The following is a 21,715-nucleotide window of genomic DNA, read 5'->3' on the forward strand; positions in this document are numbered from 1 at the left end:
ATTATTCACTCGATGAAACATATTTGTTAAACTGTAGGTAATTTTGTTTAACTTTTGCTGGACAAAACACTCCGAATTTGTATCAATTATTTAAGGTCATTTTTGTTTTCTCATCATCATCATCTTGCTCATCAGAGCATTTAAAAATATCACATTTGCTTTAATTTGAATAAACAGTATTATTTAATAAATAATTCGGTAACTGCCCAATTTCATTAACATTCCATACTTAACGCCAATTGAAATTCAGGTTATAAAAAATTAAGACGCCGCGAAAGATACTTATCTAAATATGCACTTCTTATTGTTTAGGTAGAAGAACTAAGAAAGTTTATATCACATTAAATTACGAGGTTACATGGATTACTAATATTATGTGACAGTTTTTCTTAAGCATTACTTCCTAGTAGATTTGGGAATTCGGTCACTGATTTTTTTCCGGAAAAGCGAGGACGTTCTGTCCTCGTCGCACGTCAGGATAATAATAAAAAAAATTATGAATAATGACATTATATATTATATGCGTGATAAAAGACTTTCATTCATGAAAATTCAGAGAATTCAGTTTTTTTTCAGAAACTGATTGTCAGTATAATTTAACATTCTTATTTCAACTTTGCAGCAAATATTAATTTAGGCACATAATATTGTTTAATTGCTTTTGAAATACTACGTTGAATTTTGATAGGTATATCACTACACTGCGCTCCGTCTTTGGTTATTTCAGTTGTTTGTGTTGAGATCATAAAAGTAAAAGGCCCATATTGAAGACGCCACTGTGGGTTCGTATCGCTGTTGTCGAGATTGTAAAAATACATGTTCATTTAGTTCGGCTAATGACAGTTTGTGAGTCTCCTGAGTAAATATTTTTTTTTTGGTTGTCATATAACGCTTAAAGAGAAGGAGTTTTCATTTAAATCTAATAATTACCTACTTGTTCATAAATAAACAGTATTATAGTTATAGGTAGTGAGATTCACTACCTACTTCTGGAGTTAGCAGAGCTGTTCACTAAAGTACCAGTTATATACTTTTTTTGTATTATTATTATGTTATAATTTTGTTAAAAATTCACCATAATTTATCTATAATCCCCTCACTTTCAGCGTTGACATTTTTCATAAGGAACTCAAAAAACTAAATTACCCAAACCTTTATTTTTAGATTAAAGAGGTGAAATATCTCGGGGATTAAGGCTACATTTTATACGATATCCGTAGAATGAGTGTAAAATATTAACAAGTGGAATCATTGGGTATTATACTGAGGCTAACATACCCATAACCCAGCATAATAACACTAAACTACTAATTTCATTGCAGCTGCATTTATTTACTTTATCCGCACGACATTGTAAGCCTTAAGATATCAACTCTTTGAGGATTACAGAATAAAAAAAAAAGTATTTGTTGGACAAAAAAAACTTCTTAATAAACGCGCAGATTTAGAATCCTCGGAACCAACCAATGGGAGAGAGATCCATATTTAAACTGTAATGCGACCATCTAACCCTGAGCCGCGTTATTTTGATAGCTAGTGTCAATCCAATGGTAAGTTACATGAAGAGAGACCATTTTATCTTGGTTGGTTTAATATGAAGTTGTCTCGGTCGAGTTCATTTATATGCTAATAGGAGAGGAGGCGGCTTGCTCCAGAATAACCGGTACTTCGGTGCATGTCTACTGCATCGTATGCATTCGAATTTAATTTATTTACTTTGTATGGAAACTCGATAATACTGGCTGTAGGTGCTACATTTATAGTTTAATGGTTTGCAATTATATTTTCCTTCATATATTTTTCGTTTCTTCTTTTTAATAAGTATTCATTAAGCGGTTGCCGATACCAGTGAAAAAAAAACTAAGTAAAAATATTTTTTGTAAACCTTAATTTCTTACCGTATCCACATCATCCTTAATTTTACGCTGAATTTTATCAGTGTGTTTACAGATAATACCAATCCAGATAGCAGACAATGTTTGGGTTATAACGTTATCAAAAAGGAAAAACATAACGAATTAAAAAGCCTTACTAATGAACTAAGAAAATTGATTCTACTTATATCCATTTCATGTGGACCTAACCTAAAGGATGACTTATTGTCTTTGTAGCAAAATTTCTTAGGTAATCAAACTAGTAAATAAGTACCCTTTTCAAAACATTTCACGGCATGAATAATTTAACTTCAACCGAGACCAGCCAAAGCTTTTTGCCAACTGCATGCAGTTACACCGTGTGGTTCTCGGCACTTTAGAATAGGACCAACTATCTTTCCTTACATAGACGTAGGCTAATAAACTTGGGATTCTTCATTCAGGCGATGGGCTAGCAACCTGTCACTATTTGAATCTTAAATAAGCCGTACAGCTGAACGTGGCCTTTCAGTCTTCGCGAGACAATGAGCTCTGTTTACCCCGTAAGGAATAAAGACGTGAGCATATGTATTTATGATTATAAGGTAGTAATAATATACTAGCAATGACAAAATGAACTTTTCCTACAGCTACTCTCGGTTGTGTCTTACATATACTTAAAGGTGACCATAGGGTCCGTCCACGACTAAGATAAATTCAGAGTCGGGAAGTCGGAAAATTAGACGAAGCAAATACTAACTAACCTATGGGACTCTATTGACTGAGGAATCCAACCAGCTTTGAAAATGTCGCGACTTTTAGCAGAAACTACAATGATAACGGTTTCTTAACCAATAGCCTTAGTCAGTACTCGAGAAACTTCAAAATGTTATTCCTCATCACAAAAGTATTAGGATCAAATCTTAAGTAAATTTTATTAGTAACAAAAATAATCAAAAGATTTATTTAAGAAAGAGACAATATAATCTTACTGCCCTGTGTACTAACCGCACCATCTGTTCAAATCAATATTCTGCAGTCAATTAATTACGACAAGTAAGTACTTACCTTATACCAGGTACTTACTTATTCACATGCTTGGTGTGTGCATAAAAAGTCGTTATTTTTGTTGAAACGGCAACCACCTACGTTGATATAAGAATAACTTACCTTGTGATGAAACTTTTAAGTATTTTAACCTTCAATACATGTCATGTTATTATATATTATAAATATATACGAGCTTGACGCATATGGGAATCACAGATGAAGGCTTAAATTTGCAAAAGTTACCGACCATACTTTGATTGTCAAAAGTACAGCACATTTTTGCTGACCTTAACAAAATTAAGTATCCAAATCTACTTACCCACAATTTACGAATATACACATTCGCTTAGGGAAAATTTTCTTGAAGCAATAAAAAGGGATTAAGTCGAGTTTTGATATTCTAGAATTTTTTACATACCTACGTATATTTCTCCACTTGGGTTAAACTAGAATAGAATAATATAAATATTTGCAAATGGAGATTTTCTTTAACTCATAGATCTCTTTAACCGGTATTCACTTCACTTTTATCTACAATTTATTACCTATATTGACAAAATTCACAAAAATAGAACTTCATTGCGGTCCGACTCTATATTTTTTACTAAGCCATAAAGAGATACCACGTTGAAAACCTTGCACCGCTAGATGGCGTTTTACAGAATTATTAGCATCTACTCATAATCAACGCCGTCTAGTCTCTACTACTAAGTTTGCTTTTATATATAATATTTTTTCTTGTTATTCCATTTACAAAGCATATGCCTTTGAACTGTCAAAAGCTAACCGTTCTAAAATATTTGTTCTCGCTGCTGTAAGTAATATTCTAGTATGAATTTAATAAGAAAAGCCTAGGCAGTTAGCATGGGAAAATCGTGTGCTAAGTTATTTCTCCAATTAAATAAATACATCTATATCTTTTTGTATGGTTTTCTCCAGGCACCACTTTGGAGAGGATGTACGGATGTAGTGCCTATGATCATGGATTCTAGATTGGGTGAAACAGGTTGTTACATGAAAGGACTTCCGTCTGACCTCTGCAAACTTTGCAGGTTAACCTCACCCGTAATGCCTGAATGTGCAGGATTCCTGATGATTCTTTTCACTTACCGTAAGAACATCTATTACAATTGAAACTAATGTAGGTATTCGAAAAAGTCATTGGTAATGGCCGAGTCGGAATTTGAACCTGTGCCTTTATCGCATCACTTATTTCAACTTACACTACACCTTAGCGATTCGACCACCAACGCTTTCTATCTTCTTGTTTGTCAATGGTTATAAATTATCTATACTAAAAACATCTTCCATTGACTGTCTGACTGACAGACAACGCACAGCCCGAACCGCTGAGTTAAGAAACTATTTTGGTATTAGGGTTCCCTGTAAGGCTAGGGCTGCACTAGGAGAGGAATTCCCGAAATTTCCGAGGAAACTAGAATGAACGGGAATATTCGTTTGACGCTGGCGGAACTGCTGGGGTCCCCTAGTAGGTATTTTAGCCCAGAATGATCGTCAACCAATGAAAATTCAAGCGGCAGGTTTTTCCAAACACTTCAGATGGTCCCACACTTATTTCATGAATATGACAGTAAAAACCGCTTATGCAATGTCGTGTACCAAATGTATGACATCATCTGTCAGTGTAACCTTGTTTGGATAAATTAATATGCATTTGATAGATATGACATAAACAGAACCAGCTTAACTTTTAATTGTTGCATACTTATAGATTGTGGTGAATATATAATTGATATGATTATTTCTAGACTATGAACTTACCTCTATTTCATACTCATTCATTTGTTTAGCCTTGTCGTCATCAGTTCCAATTTCCCTGTAGTTAAGTTCTAATTAAACGAAATGTGCGTGTATGTGTGTTTGTGGTTACATTGAGTTTATTAGATTTGATTAACTATTTAGTTTCACTTAACCATATCTCAGTATTATTTTTATCTGCATCTCTTCCCTTTATATTTTTGCGATAACTTATCTGAAATAGCTTACTTATCCGTCTATCATCTATATAAAGTAGTGTAGTAGTACGTAGTCTTAAAAGTAGCCTTAATAGTTAGCGAGTGTTGCACCGGATGTCGTATACGTTAGAAGTAGGTAACAATTTTGAAGACATAAGAGTAAGGCATACATTTTGTATGACAACTTGATTTAATTTGGTTATCGTTATAAAATACCTATGGTGCAATACCACACTTTAGGGTTTTAAATCTGAGTAAGGAAATATCGAAATAGCATGCTTTAGTCTGCTTGGCTGCATGTGAGGAGGTAAGTGAAATGACTGCAAATGAAGTAAACTTGAAGTATTGGAAAATGAGACAGCATGACAGCTAATGATAATGCAAAATTCTGGAATGAAGCCTCGAAGTATCAAAGTATTTATTGACCATATAGCTCGCACGTCTGGCCAGCCTTACTTTCTTATATGTTTTAAGTTTTATTACAAGTTCTTAATATTCGAAGGAAGGTGGCAAAAAAAAAAGGAACCAGGACACGACGAAGTATTTAATTTTTTCTCCTTTCATACATTCTTTTCTAAATTCGTCATCAAACTGTCGAGAGCACATTCATTTTTAATTATACATTATACTTAACAAAACTTCACATTTTCTGGCGTGATTAACTACATTAATTTATCTGTACAATAAGAATTACGAGACCTTTAATTATTACATAGTTTAGGTAAGTATGGTTCTAGGTGTAAATCTACTGAAATGTTGAATATACAGAGAAGCTATTTAACTGGAGGATACCTACGTCATCTGAGAAGCAAGTTCTTCGGTACAGAATGCTCTTTTAAATAAGTACTTGGCCAATTTAAAGATATTAATATGTTTTATTAGCTCAAAATAGCAAATAACCTCATAATACTTGCTTTTCAGATAAAGGGGAAATAACAAAATCTTGTCTGTTTATTAAGACAATGATAGATTAATATTATGACACAATTCTGAGCTTAGAAACGAGTCGGTTCGTCTAAGTTTATTTCCTCAAGCATTGCAAAGGGAAATTCGGTTTCCTAGACGAGGTCGCCATTTTGTACAAAAACATCTAATTATTCTATATAATTACGGGACAATACAGATTTAATGAATTAGATCTGAGTAAACTACTAAGTTTACAATAAAACATTTATTATATAGATATTATACGATAAAATAGGGAAGATTGTAGGTAGCTAAATACTTAGATGATATCCTAAACTGGGATGACTTTATACCGTTAAGTTAATAATGTAAAAAATAAAGTAATTTTTTGTACACTTTGTACCTAACGTAAACAACTCGTTCGATGTAGACGATTTATATATTGTGATGTATAAATAAATAATAAAATATTTAACTAAAACAAAAATAAAAAGTAATAAGAGAGGCTAAAGCGAACAGTACACGAACCAATAGGGGACAATATTAATGCACTTGCCCATATTACTTAATTAATTGATTATAACATCAACTTCAATATTTAAAAATGTCATAACAGTAACTTAATGAATAATTCTACTGGAACCGAGTTAAAGCTTTTTCAGAAATCCATAATTTAAATAACAAAATTTACGAATAATGCGATAAGAAATTAAACAGTAATAAATATTTGATCATAATGTGGTTACTATCTGCTTATGCTGTAATACATCGTAGACATTGTCGATGCGTCGATGGTAGCAATAGCTACTTACTTGGCAGCCAACAGCCGCCGCTATGTACTAATTCATGCATCATAACATACACGTGAATAGTTGTATAACTGCCACCAAAGCAACCCGAGAAGATCAACAATTTGGTAACGAAATTAAAAGTTAACTGATTATGACTAATCACCCTCTGAACAGCGTTACGAATACAACAATAAGCAGTCTCACAAAATATTTTACAAAATTTTCAATAAACTATCTAGAAACTATAATCCATCGGTGACGTCTTTAATAATCGTAATTCGTACTTAAATAAGTTTTCAAATACATAAGTCAGCGTTAAACTAGACATTATTAATATCAGGAATCGTTATCTACTCATGTACCTTAGTCTCGTTAAAATTACAGAACATAATTTCGTAATTAATACTATACACAAATCGACAACACATGATTATCTTACTAGGAGATTCTCTGGGACTCGGCGCGCCTGACGGCGAAATGTCCACTTTACGTTATAAGAACGGCATAGCGAGTACAGCGTCCGTAGAGTCTATCGGGTAACATTCAATGGACGTAAACAAATCCTTGAAACTTTCGAGCTACGACCACTTTCACACTTTAGTCCTATGGAACTTTTCCTTCCCGGTTCTCAGATTTAGCTGGCTATACCGTGGTGAAGGGGGTAAGTCCCAGAGAAGGGCGCGGGTCACTGATGGTGTTTGGTGGGCGCCGCATGGTGAAGAGCCACGTGGTGCGGCGCGTGGTGGTGACCCCCGTGGTGGTTGTGGTTATTCGCATTCGAGTTATTGTTGTTGTTCTGCGCGGCCTGGGCCGCTTGCCGCTGCGAATTCTTCTTATTTTTCATCCTTCTATTCTGAAACCATATCTTCACTTGTCTCTCCGTTAGGTTTAAATTCCTTGCCAGCTCCCACCTCTTCTGTTTCGACACGTAAGCATTAAAAAGGAACTCTTTCTCTAGTTCGAGGGTTTGGAATTTTGAATAAGGTTTGCGTTTTTTGCGAACCGTCACTTGACCTGTCCAATCGAGGGGATTTGATGATCCGCAGCCGACTCCAACTCCCACAGACATAGACAGGGAACCTGTGAAAAGAAAAATAATTTTAATAATGTATAAAATGAAATTGCAGACGATAATTATTTTAAGTTATATTTCAATCAAATTAGTCTGATACGTAAATATCCGTTGGCACGATTGCACAGTTCTATAACTCTAACAGTCTTTGACAAGAATTTCCACGAATGCGTTCAGGAATAAGTGTAATTTATTGGACTAGAAACAGCATTAAATGGAATAACTTGGCATTATAAGAAGGAATTCTCGTAACGTAACGACTGGATCGGTTCTCCTTTGCCTTTGTTCGTCGAGACGTCCGGTTTTAATCATCTGCCTTTAATACATTGCGTTCCGACTGTTGGGCCGCATGCGTGTTCAAACCAGCCATTTCCATGCTGCGTTCATAAAAACAATTGGAAGCGAGCGTACGGTGCGTTAGAAGTTACATGTAGTGCGATTTATGTGCGCGGTCCTTTTGATGAGATCACCGGCAATAAAGTTTGTATGCGACCGAGCGACCTTCTCAATATTCGATGCGTGCAGCTCGCTGCACCATTTCCTATTATTCAAAACGGTACTTGGATATGAGTGTTGCGAAATAGATGCCTCATTGTCTAGCGGATGAATGCATAAGCCGATGTCGTAAGTGCACGTTTGCATCTCGAACGACCGTAAGATTCACTCCTACGTGCAGGAGGACACTATTAAACAATATTTTGCAGGAATAATGGAAAATTACTGATAATTAAAAATTGCAGGATTTTCATGTTTGAGATAAAATTTGTTAATGTCAATCCAAAGTATCTAAGTAACAAATTGCGAAGTGTAAAAAAATTGAGACTATGCAAATTGGTCAGGTCAAATTTTAATATTAGATACCTATTGTCAGTCTAACAAGTTGTTTACGTTAAATTTGCCGTCAAAACACGATTTTGGGTTATCGTAACTATGACGTCATGATAACCTATAATTATTTTTTATTTAAAAAATATTACTAATGAAAACAAATTAAAACATTCTATTTTTTTCAGTATAGGCAATAAAATATTTTAATAATTGTGACCTAGGAGTCAGAAGCTATGACGCTACTTATTTAGATTACATAAACTCATACCCACCCGGCAACACATGATTAATTAGTCTGACACCTTCTTTATCTTTAGCAAGCCAATGGTAATTTTTTATTATCTACTTAAACTTATATTTTAAATTCTAGAGTACTTAAGATTTTACAGAAGAGCCTCAGAATTATAAATGTCTGAGGTGTTTACGTTTACTCTACTACACCTACAAGGTTTGTCTCCATTAAATGAGCCTTCATAAAACTGCCCTACCACAACAAATGCTTCGCCCACGCTTAAAAGTTTTTCCTATCCGAACAATCTTTTTATTAAGTCCGAAACAATTTAGTTGTAGGCGGCTGATACCGAATGCACTAACAGCAGGCAATTGATAAAGTAGAAAATATTCGAACAAATTTAATGATTTCTGAATATCTCATACGTGATTTCAATTACTTTTTTTATACAAAATTTTTTCTGATAAACAATAACACGGTCACTGAAGTCAATGTCTAACAATGAGTTAAAACTCACAATTTAGAATGGTGGTATGACTAAGTTAAAAAAATTGTAACCTGTATTGATGGTACGTTATTTTCTAATCCATAACTCTGACTGTCGCAAAAGATATTCCGGGACAAAATTGACAATTGTTTCAAGAGAACATAATGACAAGTCGAGTTGTCAATTATGAGGGGATAGGTAGCGATCAGTGGCAATAAAAGTGTGGGTTCTCTTCGCTCATAAAAGTTTACCTACCCGACCGTTGGCATTGTCTCCTTCGGAGACAAGATTTCTTTGCAGCTCGCCAACCGATTGTTAGTTGTATTGCTTCGACTTAAGGTTGAGTTTATGGAAAAATTTATTTGCAAAATTTGTAAAAATATTCCGCAAATTCAGTAAAAGCTATGATTAAGCGTTATTTTGAATGTCCGTGTTCTATTCCATAATAGCAGGTGTTTTGAATGAAAAGCAGCAATGTACAGATAGCTAATATCACACTTAAGAAATAACTGTTGCTCTTAAACTTCAACGTAAAAGGAAAGCGGGACGCAGCTACTACTCCAATGACTATACCAACGGAGTCATTCGTTTAACATTTACTAAGCCGTAAATGCACAAATCAAAGTCAATGTCAACCTCAGGTGGGCCATAAACACACAATCATAAAGTGACGTGAACACTCGTATAACTTTTTCAACAATTGTTTCCTTTTAATGGGCCATTATATGCGCGTTTTACGCAAAATTATGTCAAGTTACACCTCTGCCGTAACAGAGGCACGATAAACCCATCTTTATGGTTAGCCGGCAATCGAAAGTGAACTAGCGACGAACGTTTATGAATGGAGCCTTTTTATTGCTCTCATATTGACATGGCGGTTGTAGTTTCGTAATTACTACTTACTTACGCGATTTTGGGGAAGAAACCAGTATAGTCTTGCATGTCAGTGACGTCGTCGCGGTTTTACGATTCATAAAAGTGATATGTATCTACGACAAGGCGCAATGAATCGCTCCTCCAAGTAGCTCCGTACTCCGCTACCTAGTTTTTTATCGCCTCATCAGCCTATAATGTGTTTATTGTAGCAATATTTGGTTTATTGCTACTACTCAAAGATCAGTTTATTGTCTTAACGCTCAGGTATCGTGTTTATTTATTAGTTATACATTTTTATTGGCGCTTTATTTTACGTAAACTTTAATTTATTGTCGGTTGTATAGCACCGTTTTACATTGCCTATAAAAAGGCGCTTACGGTTGGTTTTTAAACATTTGTAGCACGTGTTTCGTTCATTCATCAAATTTATGGTGGTCTGTGGGAAAATGTTTTGATTTGGGCGTTCGCTTGCTTTCAGAGGAAGGTTTAGGAGCTTCGAACGATACGATGTTTGGCTTACAGGCGCTTTTATCGACATGTTTTGTACTCTGACCGTTCGATATTTTGACTGTAAGACAATGTGGAGTACCTGTTGCTGGTATCGTAAAAAGATTATGAATTTTAAATGCTTGTATAGACAGATTGCCCAAATCATAAATATTTTAGTTTCCGTAGGTACATTTTTATGAATTTAGTTTAATGTAGTTATGATATGGGACAAAATTAGTAAATAGGTATTACATTTTACATTACAAAGTTATATGAGTTTTTTTTCTTTTTCATATTTGAGTTATTTTTCTTTAAAACGCATTTTTAAGATAGGAATCTATCGACCTATCTAAAAATTAACAACATTTTTAACAACTTTAAACATATTTTTTTACTATTTAGTTACTGCAATACCACTTTTCTACTAACACAAATTCCTGATACTTATCCACAAGACAATGCGCAATGTGAAATCGTGCCAATGAATTAAGAAGTTTGAATTATCGTGATATGAAGATTTTCAGATCGCGCTAGTGCAAACGTGTGCATCGACAGTGACGCGACGCCCACACAGATGCAGAATGTGCCGCTGTGTGCGTGAGACACACTCGCGGGCAGAGATGTGTGCCGCGCAACGCCATCTAGCGGCAAGCGGCCCGCCCTAGGTCAAGGCTGACAAACTCTTAGATAATAAATTATTTACAAATCAACTTTTCAACATTTACTCCAGCATACAGTGCTTACAAAATATCATAAACATTGTAGAATTATGGTCAACAGTTGAACTTCCTGAACTTGCCTTACTGAATATCAAGGCTGGAACATTGTAAGCTATATGTATTTGTTTATGAATTTCAAGAAGTGTTTTGCTCAACATTATGTTCGACTCTATAACAGCCGATAAGTTTTGTAAATTACAAACAGTAAGTACGGACGTCAGAAACATGTGAGCCAGGCTAAGGGTTGTTCGTTATTGTTATGTAAATGAGCAATTAGTTCTAACCTGGCAGGGATCCTGGTGGCGGGTACGGCGCGCTAGAGACGGACTCAGGTGCGTAGTTCCGGAGGCCGTACGCGTCGTGGGAGAAGCTGGAGGGCTCGGAGACGGCCGTCCGGCGCTCGTCTCCACTGACATAGGGTAGGGGTTGATCGCTCCTCGGCGCCCCATACGGGTAGTTCCAACAGGGTTGCGAGAAGCCCTGGTGGCAAGCACCGTCAGCATACGGCTTATATTCCCCGCTACTCGTTGGCCAGAAAGGCAGCGTAGACTTCCGCTCCCTTTCCACGGGCAGGTTGTAATACGTAGGTCCGGTGGGATATTGCTCGAAGGAGGCCGGAGCGTCCGGCGGGTAACCCCAGGGCTGCTGCGCGTGCCGTATGACCCCGGGCTCGGGCTCGTACCGCTTGGCCGGAATGTGCAGGGGCGGTTGCGGAGGATTGGAGCCCACGGAGGCCGGCGAGGCGCTGGAGGCGGAGGGGGGCGCGGCGGCTGGCGCGGCCGGGGGCGAGCCTCCGGGGGGCGACGCGTGCGGTTCCTCGTACAGCGCGCCGCCGACCCCGTTCATCATGGTCCACCAGGCCGGCCCGGCGGAGTGGCCGGATGCGGGCGCTGGCGACGCGGCGGCCGCGTCGCAGGGCGCGCCGAGGCCCCCGACATGGTTGTCAGGGTACAGGGTGGCGGCCGGGCAAGCCACGGGGAGCGCGAAGATCACCGACCGGTTCACGCGCGCCGCGGGCACATCGCACCGCGCACACACGCGTCCACACCGCAACGGCACATGAAAATTAAAACGCGATTCCCGATTTAGCCAGCTGACCGGACGAGAGTTAACCGCAGATATTAGACTAGTACAAATAAGAGTTCGGTCGGGTAGTGGAAATTTTTAATTAAATTTCAGATCGTCCATCGAAGAAGCACTGATAATGATAAGTCTGGTAACCTCGAAAAAATAGAGTCCAATTATTTTTAACAGTCTCGTAAATAGGAAAACTGGAGTGCGAGATCGTGCACAAAGTTCACGGGTCGTGTTATTTATCGAAATAAATTTTGTTTTCGTGACGCAACAGTTTCTTATTATTTTTTCGTCGGTGTTGGTGCGCTACGGTAGCGATGTCGCGAGGGTGTCGTGCTGGAGTACGCGAGGCGCGCAGTCTGCGGCGCGGTCGAGCGCGGAGTGGCGACGGCGTGTGCCGGGCGCGCACACAGGCGCGCACGGCGCTCGCCACATCTAGCGGCGGGCGGCGGAACTAACCGCGCCGACAGCGGCCGCGGCGTAGGCGGGCGGCGGCTCTACGGGCGCCCAATTTATCCCACACCGCTCTAGGATTAAGTTCGCTAGAATTTAGATTCGATTTCAACTTTTTGTTTTAGAAGAAATTATTAATTTGGTTTTAAAACATTACGAACAGGCACTATGATTTTAAAATATGTCTATTTTACTTTATGAAGCAAGTTTATATTTTTCAATATTTATTCATTACTTTAATGTGCATTAAAGACAAGGCAATTTGCCACAACACATTATTCTAGTCAAGTCAGTACAAAAAGGTCAGGGTGAACAATTAATTACGGAATTTGTACCTTCGCTTCATTAGAACTTGTCTCTATCAATGTATAGAATTGACGTAACTTGATACGTAATTGAGAATAATATTCCTCATTTACCCAGACAGTACTTCTATTAGAGAGCTTCATGTAAACTCAGGCTCGATTTACCCCAAACGTGTAAAATTGTGACCCGGCGCAAATATCACGAAAGTTATTCAATTAAGCACCTCCCGAGTTTAACGCGACATACGAAGTTAATAGACTGATACATCAAAGTACAGTAGGCTACATGATCATTATGACATAGTATAACTTTTGGGGATTCGTGATATGCTGTACTGTTAGTAGGTATTAATTATAAAATATAAAGCTTGTGTCGCTTTTTTATTTACATGTGCTGTTAATAAGAAGTTTATACATTATGATGCTATGAACTTATTATTCTTTCACCATCAACAAATAGGTAGGGCTATTCCAAAGTAAGTTCGAGATTCGTGCTTTGGTTCCATAAAGAGATCTAGGGTAAGTCTGGACATCAAACCCTGGGCCTTTACATTTAAAAGCAAGTTCAACTGCGTCATACAGGTAATATGGTTAATGTTTGTGCGGCCGACTGTACAAGCAAGGGTTGTCAAATCAGGAGGCGCGGGTGCGTACTAAAACGATTAATGGAGAAATAGCTATAAACCTCCGTTTAACCAAACTGCAAGCATCACTCAGTGTTGCCACCAATAAAAAACGCGAGACTTTATGACGGCAACTCACTCACATTTTATTGTGAGTATAAACTTAATTTTATCGTCTGTTAATTTCACCACAAATAATGCTAGGTACTAGATTAAATTATATAATTTTATTTTATTGCTTTTGTCAATGGCAAGGCCGCGGACTAATGCCTTACATTTTAGGCAGTTCAACGACTCTACTTTTTATGACACTGTTTTATGCATGCACTATCATAGCAACGTTTTCCTAACTGAATACTGGTTTTGTTTTGACTGTCGGTTTTACGTGATACAAAAGATATACCTCTTCTTAAAATGGACTTAAGATCTGGCGTTGTGGGTTTTTAAATTAATGAAAGCTCTCTTAAGAAAGATTTGAATTGATAGTAACAACTGGTTCATATATCGACTATGTTCTAATATTTTACATCGCATACAACTTCTGCCCGCCTATTGTAACAGGAGCAAATAGGGTCGAACATCCCTTTAAGACTAGCGACGCCCTTCTTTTCATACGCACGCCGTGTCAAAGGCGACAATGCACTATACAACCAATAAATTTGCTTACAATATTTCACACCTATAGTGTTCTGTTTACACAAGACACGACAATAAAACATATCAGCGAACAAAAGAAAAACACACATAAGAACGAAAGTAACGTAATCGCCGTTGTTAACATGGCGTCTTATGGCGTATTATGATAATACAACCAGATTTGTCAAAATATAATAAGAACATGTTCCCACAGTCAGGTAGCCATAATTACAATATTTCAAAGGAATCAAAAGAATTGCGCACCAATAAATTGGTTACTTGTGGACGTGTTAACAGATGTAATGACTTGGATTATTTTTATGCAACGACTTTTGTGAATCTACATACATTTGACGGTGTATAACTTAATATAAATAAGGATTTTTTAGTTTAAAGACAACAATGTTGACTGTAAATACAAGACTGGACTAGGCAACCTTTGTTATTTACTACCAGCCGTTAGAATATTGGACAAAATAACGTCGCTTATTTACTGGAAATTGCTATAAAATATTAAATCTCTTTTAATTCTTCGTACAAGTTCTTTGAGTATTTCAAAATAACAGTGTACACAAAATACACTTTGCAATGTTAGTATAAATTTTGAAACACGTGTTTTTTTTTTGTAAAATATTGGTTTTCATACATTGAAGCCATGAAAGAATAATATGTCTCTATTTTATCTATGTATTTATTTCTGCTGGCATTTTCTTATAGTTTTTAGTACGAGAAAATTCTGACATTTACTCTGTAGGTTAACATATCAAAAAATATGTTACATAAAATTTGTAAAATATTATAAGAGTTACTTAGATAAATATTATTTCATGCTTCATGTAGTTAAACAAACCCTAATCAGACGAATGGAACATTGTACAGATTGGGGTCATTGACGTTTAGCTTCCCAGGGCACGAGATCCCAAAGGAAAGCGGGTGGAGACGGCGAGCCAGACACGCAGACAAGATTCAGGCGTGTTGAATGACAGAAACAAACATGGTGCAAGTGTGCCTGGCTATAAATATTTACGTTAGGAAACTTCGGCCAATGGTCGGCCAAGCGCATGCCACATAAAATGCTTTCTTATCTCGGCCATGTGGGTTGCGCAAACCAGATTTTCAATTGCGTACTACAAGTGTTGTGGAGGAAATACGATTTTTTCATATAAAATCGTCGATTTTGATTTCTCATACCTATATTAAAGCGACGAAGAATAAAAATATGTGATGTCTTTTTTGTAAAAAGAAAATCCTATCTGTAAATTATGATTTTAGGTTAATTTTGTATGACATAAATGGACACATGAGCAATAACATTTATTTTTTATTTCTTAATTTCGTGTCACATGGTTATACTTTTAATAAAACATCAGCGGCTAGAATATAAATTGGTGTATTTAAATAATTAACTTGTACAGATAATGCCTCGGGAGATCTGTGTAATTAAGCGGAATATTTTATGAGTGTAGATTGTAAGAGGCTTCAGTTGAGTGTGGTGATTGAAAAACTCGTTGCGCCTTAATTTCCGCTAAATGCCGGCTTTCTCCGGCCCAAACCCGTAAAATAAATTGTCGATGTTTAACGCTACGTCTGGTACCTTCGAAACCCGTTACAGGCACTCCGTAGAAGTACTTTATTATCGATCCTTGCCAGAGATTAAAACGAGAATCGAGGTTAAGATACTGAACTCGATTTAAAATTGAAGCTGCTCTCAACATTTTTACGCATAAAAATGCTTTAATTAAATACCTCTTCGATGGACGTCTTGATAACAAGGGGGATTGGATATATATTTACCAGTTATTTATCGAATATAAAAAATATTGACTTTATGTTAGTAAAATTTACCTACGTAAAATATAGTATATTCAAATAATCACCTTGTCGTAGACTTGCGAGCGACGTCTGCGTAAAGGGGCACGGCAATCTGGGAACAAAAAAATAATACTTTAAACATCTAGTAACAGTACATAAATGAAACCAAAATGGAATTAGGTAGATCAATGAAATTTTTTTATTATATAACTTGAAAAGTTGTTAATAAATTAACAAATAGTATTAGGGGCGCTTTCCTATCTGTAGGAATATGAAACAAGGTAAAAGTTACAAATAGGAAGACAAAGTCTCTGCCTACCCTTCGATATGCATAAGTAGGTAATAAGTATATTTATCTAGTATAATACCTTATACTATTATTATGTCTTACGAAAATATACAAGTAATTTACATAACACATCCGCCTTTTTGCTAAACCTATTCGTTTTGCTTTTTTTTGTACAACGAAGAACTTAGTTTAATACATCAATGCCTACCTACATAGTATAATTGGACATGAAACAAAGCGACCTACTAGAAACATGTAAGGTCTACTTTCAGCTGTACTTACGGTCCTTAATAACTGGCGGCGGAGTCAGGTGTGACCAATCAGTAAGCCGTAAAAAGCTTATTGGAGAGCTTATGAACTTCCACATGTTAATTAATTCGTTAATAGTCAGACCTACATGCTTTAATTCATAATCCATTCTGACATTTATTATTCAATGTTTTTGTTCCTTTTTTAAGTAGTGCCGACGACGGCAAAAGAATGTAATTTATCGTATATAAATTTTTATATTCTTTTATTAGTTTTCGTAGGTATTATACCTACCTTAATTTTGAGGTCGACTTGAACTCGAGTATTTTATCATTGTTATGGTAATTTTTAAACGTATAACTTTATTTTTATACAAATTAAATTTTTATACAACTCCTTTCTCAGGGATTAAATGGAAATAAATTTTAATTGTTTGCTTTTGTCATGTCTGACATTATTATTATTATGATAATAAACTGTCCTTTACATAGAATAAGAAGAAAAATTGTACTGGCCGCCACTCCGTTTTCTATAGGTAGATAGGTACATATAAGATATAGGTAGAATAGATATAAAATTTTGTCAAAACACGTGCATTCTTAAAGTAACAGTATAAAAAATTGAAAAATCTTTAATTAAATTATAAAATGCGATATCTTCCTACTTTTTGTCTTATTGAAGAATAATTTATTGAACTGTAAGTTTTTTAATTGTTCTGAATTGAACTTGAAATTGAACTGAAAGTTTTTTAAATTTCTGTAGGTATATATAAATAATCTTAGTAAATCTAGAAAAAACTTTTTACTTAGGTACTCAAATTTCTAAAATTCCGCAGTCATACCCAAAAATAGCCGAACCAAAATAGTAACGCAATATTTCAGAATAATGACGAGACTAACAAGCCACTGGAACTCCCTTAAATCATTGGCTAACATTTAACGTCACCCGCCATCGCATTGCTCTATTTTTGAAGGCAACACCCACAACGGACTCATTGACAAACATACAATTTATTCCCTAACCTCGGTTCAAGTATAAATAAATCCTTTCTAAGTCATTCGATACGGCGAGAAGTCACGGAGTTTATACATAAAATAGGTGATTTCGAATTTGGAATACCATAGTTTTTTTTTTCTCCTCGATTTTGGGGTGAGTATTTTCGGGTGTAGAAAAAACATGTTTACAAGGTTTCTTTCGGTAACGACTAGGGTCGTAAAGTTGCGTGTTACCTAACAAACCAGCAATTAATGTGCTAGTAATGATTGATTTTAAACTGCTCTCACTCACATGAGAAAACTTACACCGACAAAAAATATGTTTATCAGTTAACTTTGTACTGAGCATAAGTGAAGCACTTTAGGTATGTAAACTAGATATTGATGACATATGAATGCATATTATAGATAGTTATAATGACAAATGACGTTTGATTTTCTATATATTTTTATCAAAGAAAAGTTCTTTGACCCATTACAGAAAAAATCTGAAAGAAACACTGACTTCGATAATGCTATATTGAATTGCGAACACAATCTCCCAACCAAAACGCTAAGCCTTCAGGCACGAACACAACTTTACATATAAAATTCAAAACACATTATCAAGAAACTTGTCGAAATCGGCTAGATGTTGTTGTCGTATAGGTACGTTGGCAGTTAGAATTGCAAATGAATCGGCCGTTTACTTCGTGTCGTAAAGTCGGGATATGATCCAGTCAGTTTTCGCGCCATTAACCGCTGTTCGGACTCCTCCCTTGTTATTGTAAATATGTCTTTATCTTACATAAACATAGCAATATTATCTATATCATGAATTTGAAGGATGATTCATGCGTGTTCCCATGCACTTTGTAAAATGTCGACGTGAATTTATACAACTATATTACCTCCAAATTTGATAAGCTTTGGTAGCATATTATTCTTTCATATAAATAGTTATATAAATAATTACTGAATTTTGACGTCATTTAAAGTATTCACGTATTTAACGATACGTATTTGTATTAGTACACAATTTTCATGCATAAATTCTATGACGAAATCAAATATTTATTACAAAATATATACGTGTTTTTCATATTCCGTTGAAGTATTACCTACTCATTTATAAATTTATTCTGGTTACGTCATCTAATTTCGCTGCGTATTTACCGTGAAATAAGTAATTAATGCTTTTAATTTAATTAAAAACGGCTCGTTTTCGAGAAAGGTTGCGTAACCAATGAAAACAAAATATGAGACTGTACTTTTTAGTTTTAAGGCAAGCGATCTATGCAAGAACATACTTTATTGACAAGTGCTTATAACATAGATAAAACATGACTTGTAATAATGGGTCCAAACTCGTCTCGTTATTATTTGAAGTAACTAGAGCCAGTATATCAAGACATTTGAAGTTATATTAAGGGTCGGTTTTGATTTGATTACGTGCAGTGTGCAGGGGGGCGAGGTGGTTCACATTAAAGTAGTAATAGTACACACCCGTTTGGACGGCGGCCTATGCTTTGGAATTGAGTCGTAAATGTCAGCTCGAGTGGCCTCGGCCATCGGTTTGTGCTCCATTTACTCGAAGAAAAAAGAAAAAAAAAGTAGTTCACTAAACGCTCAGACGGATTACGATTCCTGATACGAGTTTGGAGTTGGAATTGAAGAAAGTTAGATGAATGCCGAAGTTTCGGGCTATGGCCAAAGTTTCTCTGCTGGTGGACTTAGTAAGTAATCCTTTATTAAACCAGCATATCTGAAGTTTCTTGCTTATGTATTTATTTGGATATACGTCATACTACTACTTACCTATACGAAAACGATACTTAATAAGAAAATACCAGAAACTTTATATTTTCTATCAATGTCTTCCCTCGCTTATTTTTTTTTTTTTCATTGATTAATACACTATTTATTTTATCCTAATTATTCGTCGCGGAGGCGTTAAAAGCAATTACAGCTACCGGTATCTATGTTAAAAATCAAAGTTTCTAACCTAATTAACTGAATGATCCCAAACCAAAAATTCGTCGAAGCCACACGCAAGCGAACGGTCACACATTCCCAATTTAATTTAATAAGGTTGTCTACACACTGTGAAGAAATCCACATATACAAGTAAGTTAGTACTTATAGTGGTGGTGGTCAGGTTCCTCTAATAAACAGATCATATCAACGAAAATTTACCTGACTAAATATTCTATCCTTGAGAGGGCGCTAGCTAAGTGCTGGTATACACCAAGTAGCCGCGCTTGCAAAACAAAAGGACCCTAAATTGAGGAGTTCAAGTTCGTATGAAAACGTATGAAGCAATCCACACTACGCGATTCAGCGTAGTTTGAACCGACATGACAGAGCCAAAAATAGAATTCGGCTATTCGGCATTCTACTGATGAATGTCATGTATGACGTGTTGCAAATGCGTTCGGACTTTAGATCAGTATAATCCAGCGTATACTAAAGTCGTGTGTTGTGTATAGCTGCCTTTAGTCATCGATTGGCCGGTGGTCCCCACACTTAGTATTCCGTCCGAACTCATAGCCCGATGTTATCTGCAAGGACACATATTGTGATTCGTTACTGGCCCGGAATTGATCGCCGATACCTAATCCGATCGGTGGATTAAAATGTCCATAGAATTTCTATGACAGTTTTGCGTGAAAATGCTACATGAACATCGTGCTTTATCGTCTGCGATATACATGCAAATTCTCGTTCGTTAAGGCATAAACCGGTTCAGGAGCAACAAGGACGGAAATACTTGAAGGCTACAGTTAAATTTATATTTTATTTTGAGGAAGCACCGATTTCTTATTAAATGGTTCTTTGTGATATTGAACGCTATTTATAGTTCCAAATTGACGCCGGTCGAGATACTATTATCAGTAGTAATGACCTATTTAGTACTGAAAGCCATAAAATATAAAAATACTCGATGTCCCTAATCAGAGGAACTTACAACACAAACAAAGTTTAAATTTAGAAATATTCCCTTTCCACTGGTACTGGTAACGCGCAATGTGTAGTTCAACATACACTGGATGTGTTACAAAATAATACAAACCCATTATAAGCAGATCTCGGATCAGTGATCGCCTACGATAGGTTCTCTATCTACGAATCGCCGTTGTAACACCCACTTGTGTGGAAATATCTCCCTAATAAGCTCGACCGATCCGAATTCTTTAGGTACTTTTGAGAATTAAGTACTACGTAATTAACCATACGTGCTTCGTACTTTCCGTAGGTACTCGCCCGCACATAAAATTCACATGACAGATGAAAATACGCCTCGTTTGGAATTCCACGAAACATTCCCTTTGCCTTTTTGGCATCAGATTAAAATGTCGCTGTGAATATCACAATCGCAACATTGTAGTGATGTCATAATTTTTGATATTTTATTATACAGTGTAATAAATTTTGGATGGAATAATAATATAAAAAGCCATCTGCTAGTATTTTGAATTTCATGTTTCTTCCTCAAAATCTATTCCTATGTCTATTTTTATAACGTTAGTTAATCTAGCATTTGCAATATTAGTGGTGAAGTTATCTTGTCTCGTATGGACAATTGACGACTAGTGGAGTGTGGCATACGGCGTACTATTTAGGTACTAGAACATGAACCTAATTTATAATTATCAAGAAACGAATCAATACTGGTCCATTAGTAGTAAAACGTATACCTGAATGAATACATTTATATCACTCATTATTAGGTATATTAGTGCCGTGTGCTCCTTTCCAGAGATGTCGTATAAGGCGACTAAGGAATAGGCTAATAAACATGGATTCTTCTTGGAGGCGATGGGCTAACAACCTGTTACTATTTGAATCTCCATTCCCTCATTAAGCCATACAGCTGAACGTGGCCTTTCAGTCTTCAGTCAATATTATTTTTCGACCGCTTCTAGGCAAGGAGAGCACGTACATTGTTATTGTACAATTAATTTTTCAATTGTCAATCTGTGTGTAATTTTAACATGCCATTGTATGCCCTAAGAGACAA

General features: G+C 36.2%; 1 protein-coding gene across 2 annotated transcripts in view; it reads right to left on the bottom strand.

Annotated features, from left to right (window-relative positions):
• Positions 1-5,418: 5,418 nt before the first annotated feature.
• LOC106137730 (homeobox protein abdominal-B) overlaps positions 5,419-21,715 on the bottom strand; it is a 90,755-nt gene continuing 74,458 nt past the window's right edge. For both annotated transcript variants that reach the window (XM_060946312.1, XM_013338638.2), the window contains 3 exons: positions 16,248-16,294; positions 11,564-12,169; positions 5,419-7,656 (listed from right to left, as the gene is read on the bottom strand). In XM_060946312.1, the coding sequence (XP_060802295.1) occupies positions 7,262-7,656; positions 11,564-12,169; positions 16,248-16,294 (1,048 nt within the window). In that variant the 3' untranslated portion in view covers positions 5,419-7,261. The remainder of the gene's footprint in view (positions 7,657-11,563; positions 12,170-16,247; positions 16,295-21,715) is intronic.

This window comes from Amyelois transitella, chromosome 10, assembly GCF_032362555.1.
Source record: "Amyelois transitella isolate CPQ chromosome 10, ilAmyTran1.1, whole genome shotgun sequence".
NCBI lineage: Eukaryota > Metazoa > Arthropoda > Insecta > Lepidoptera > Pyralidae > Amyelois > Amyelois transitella.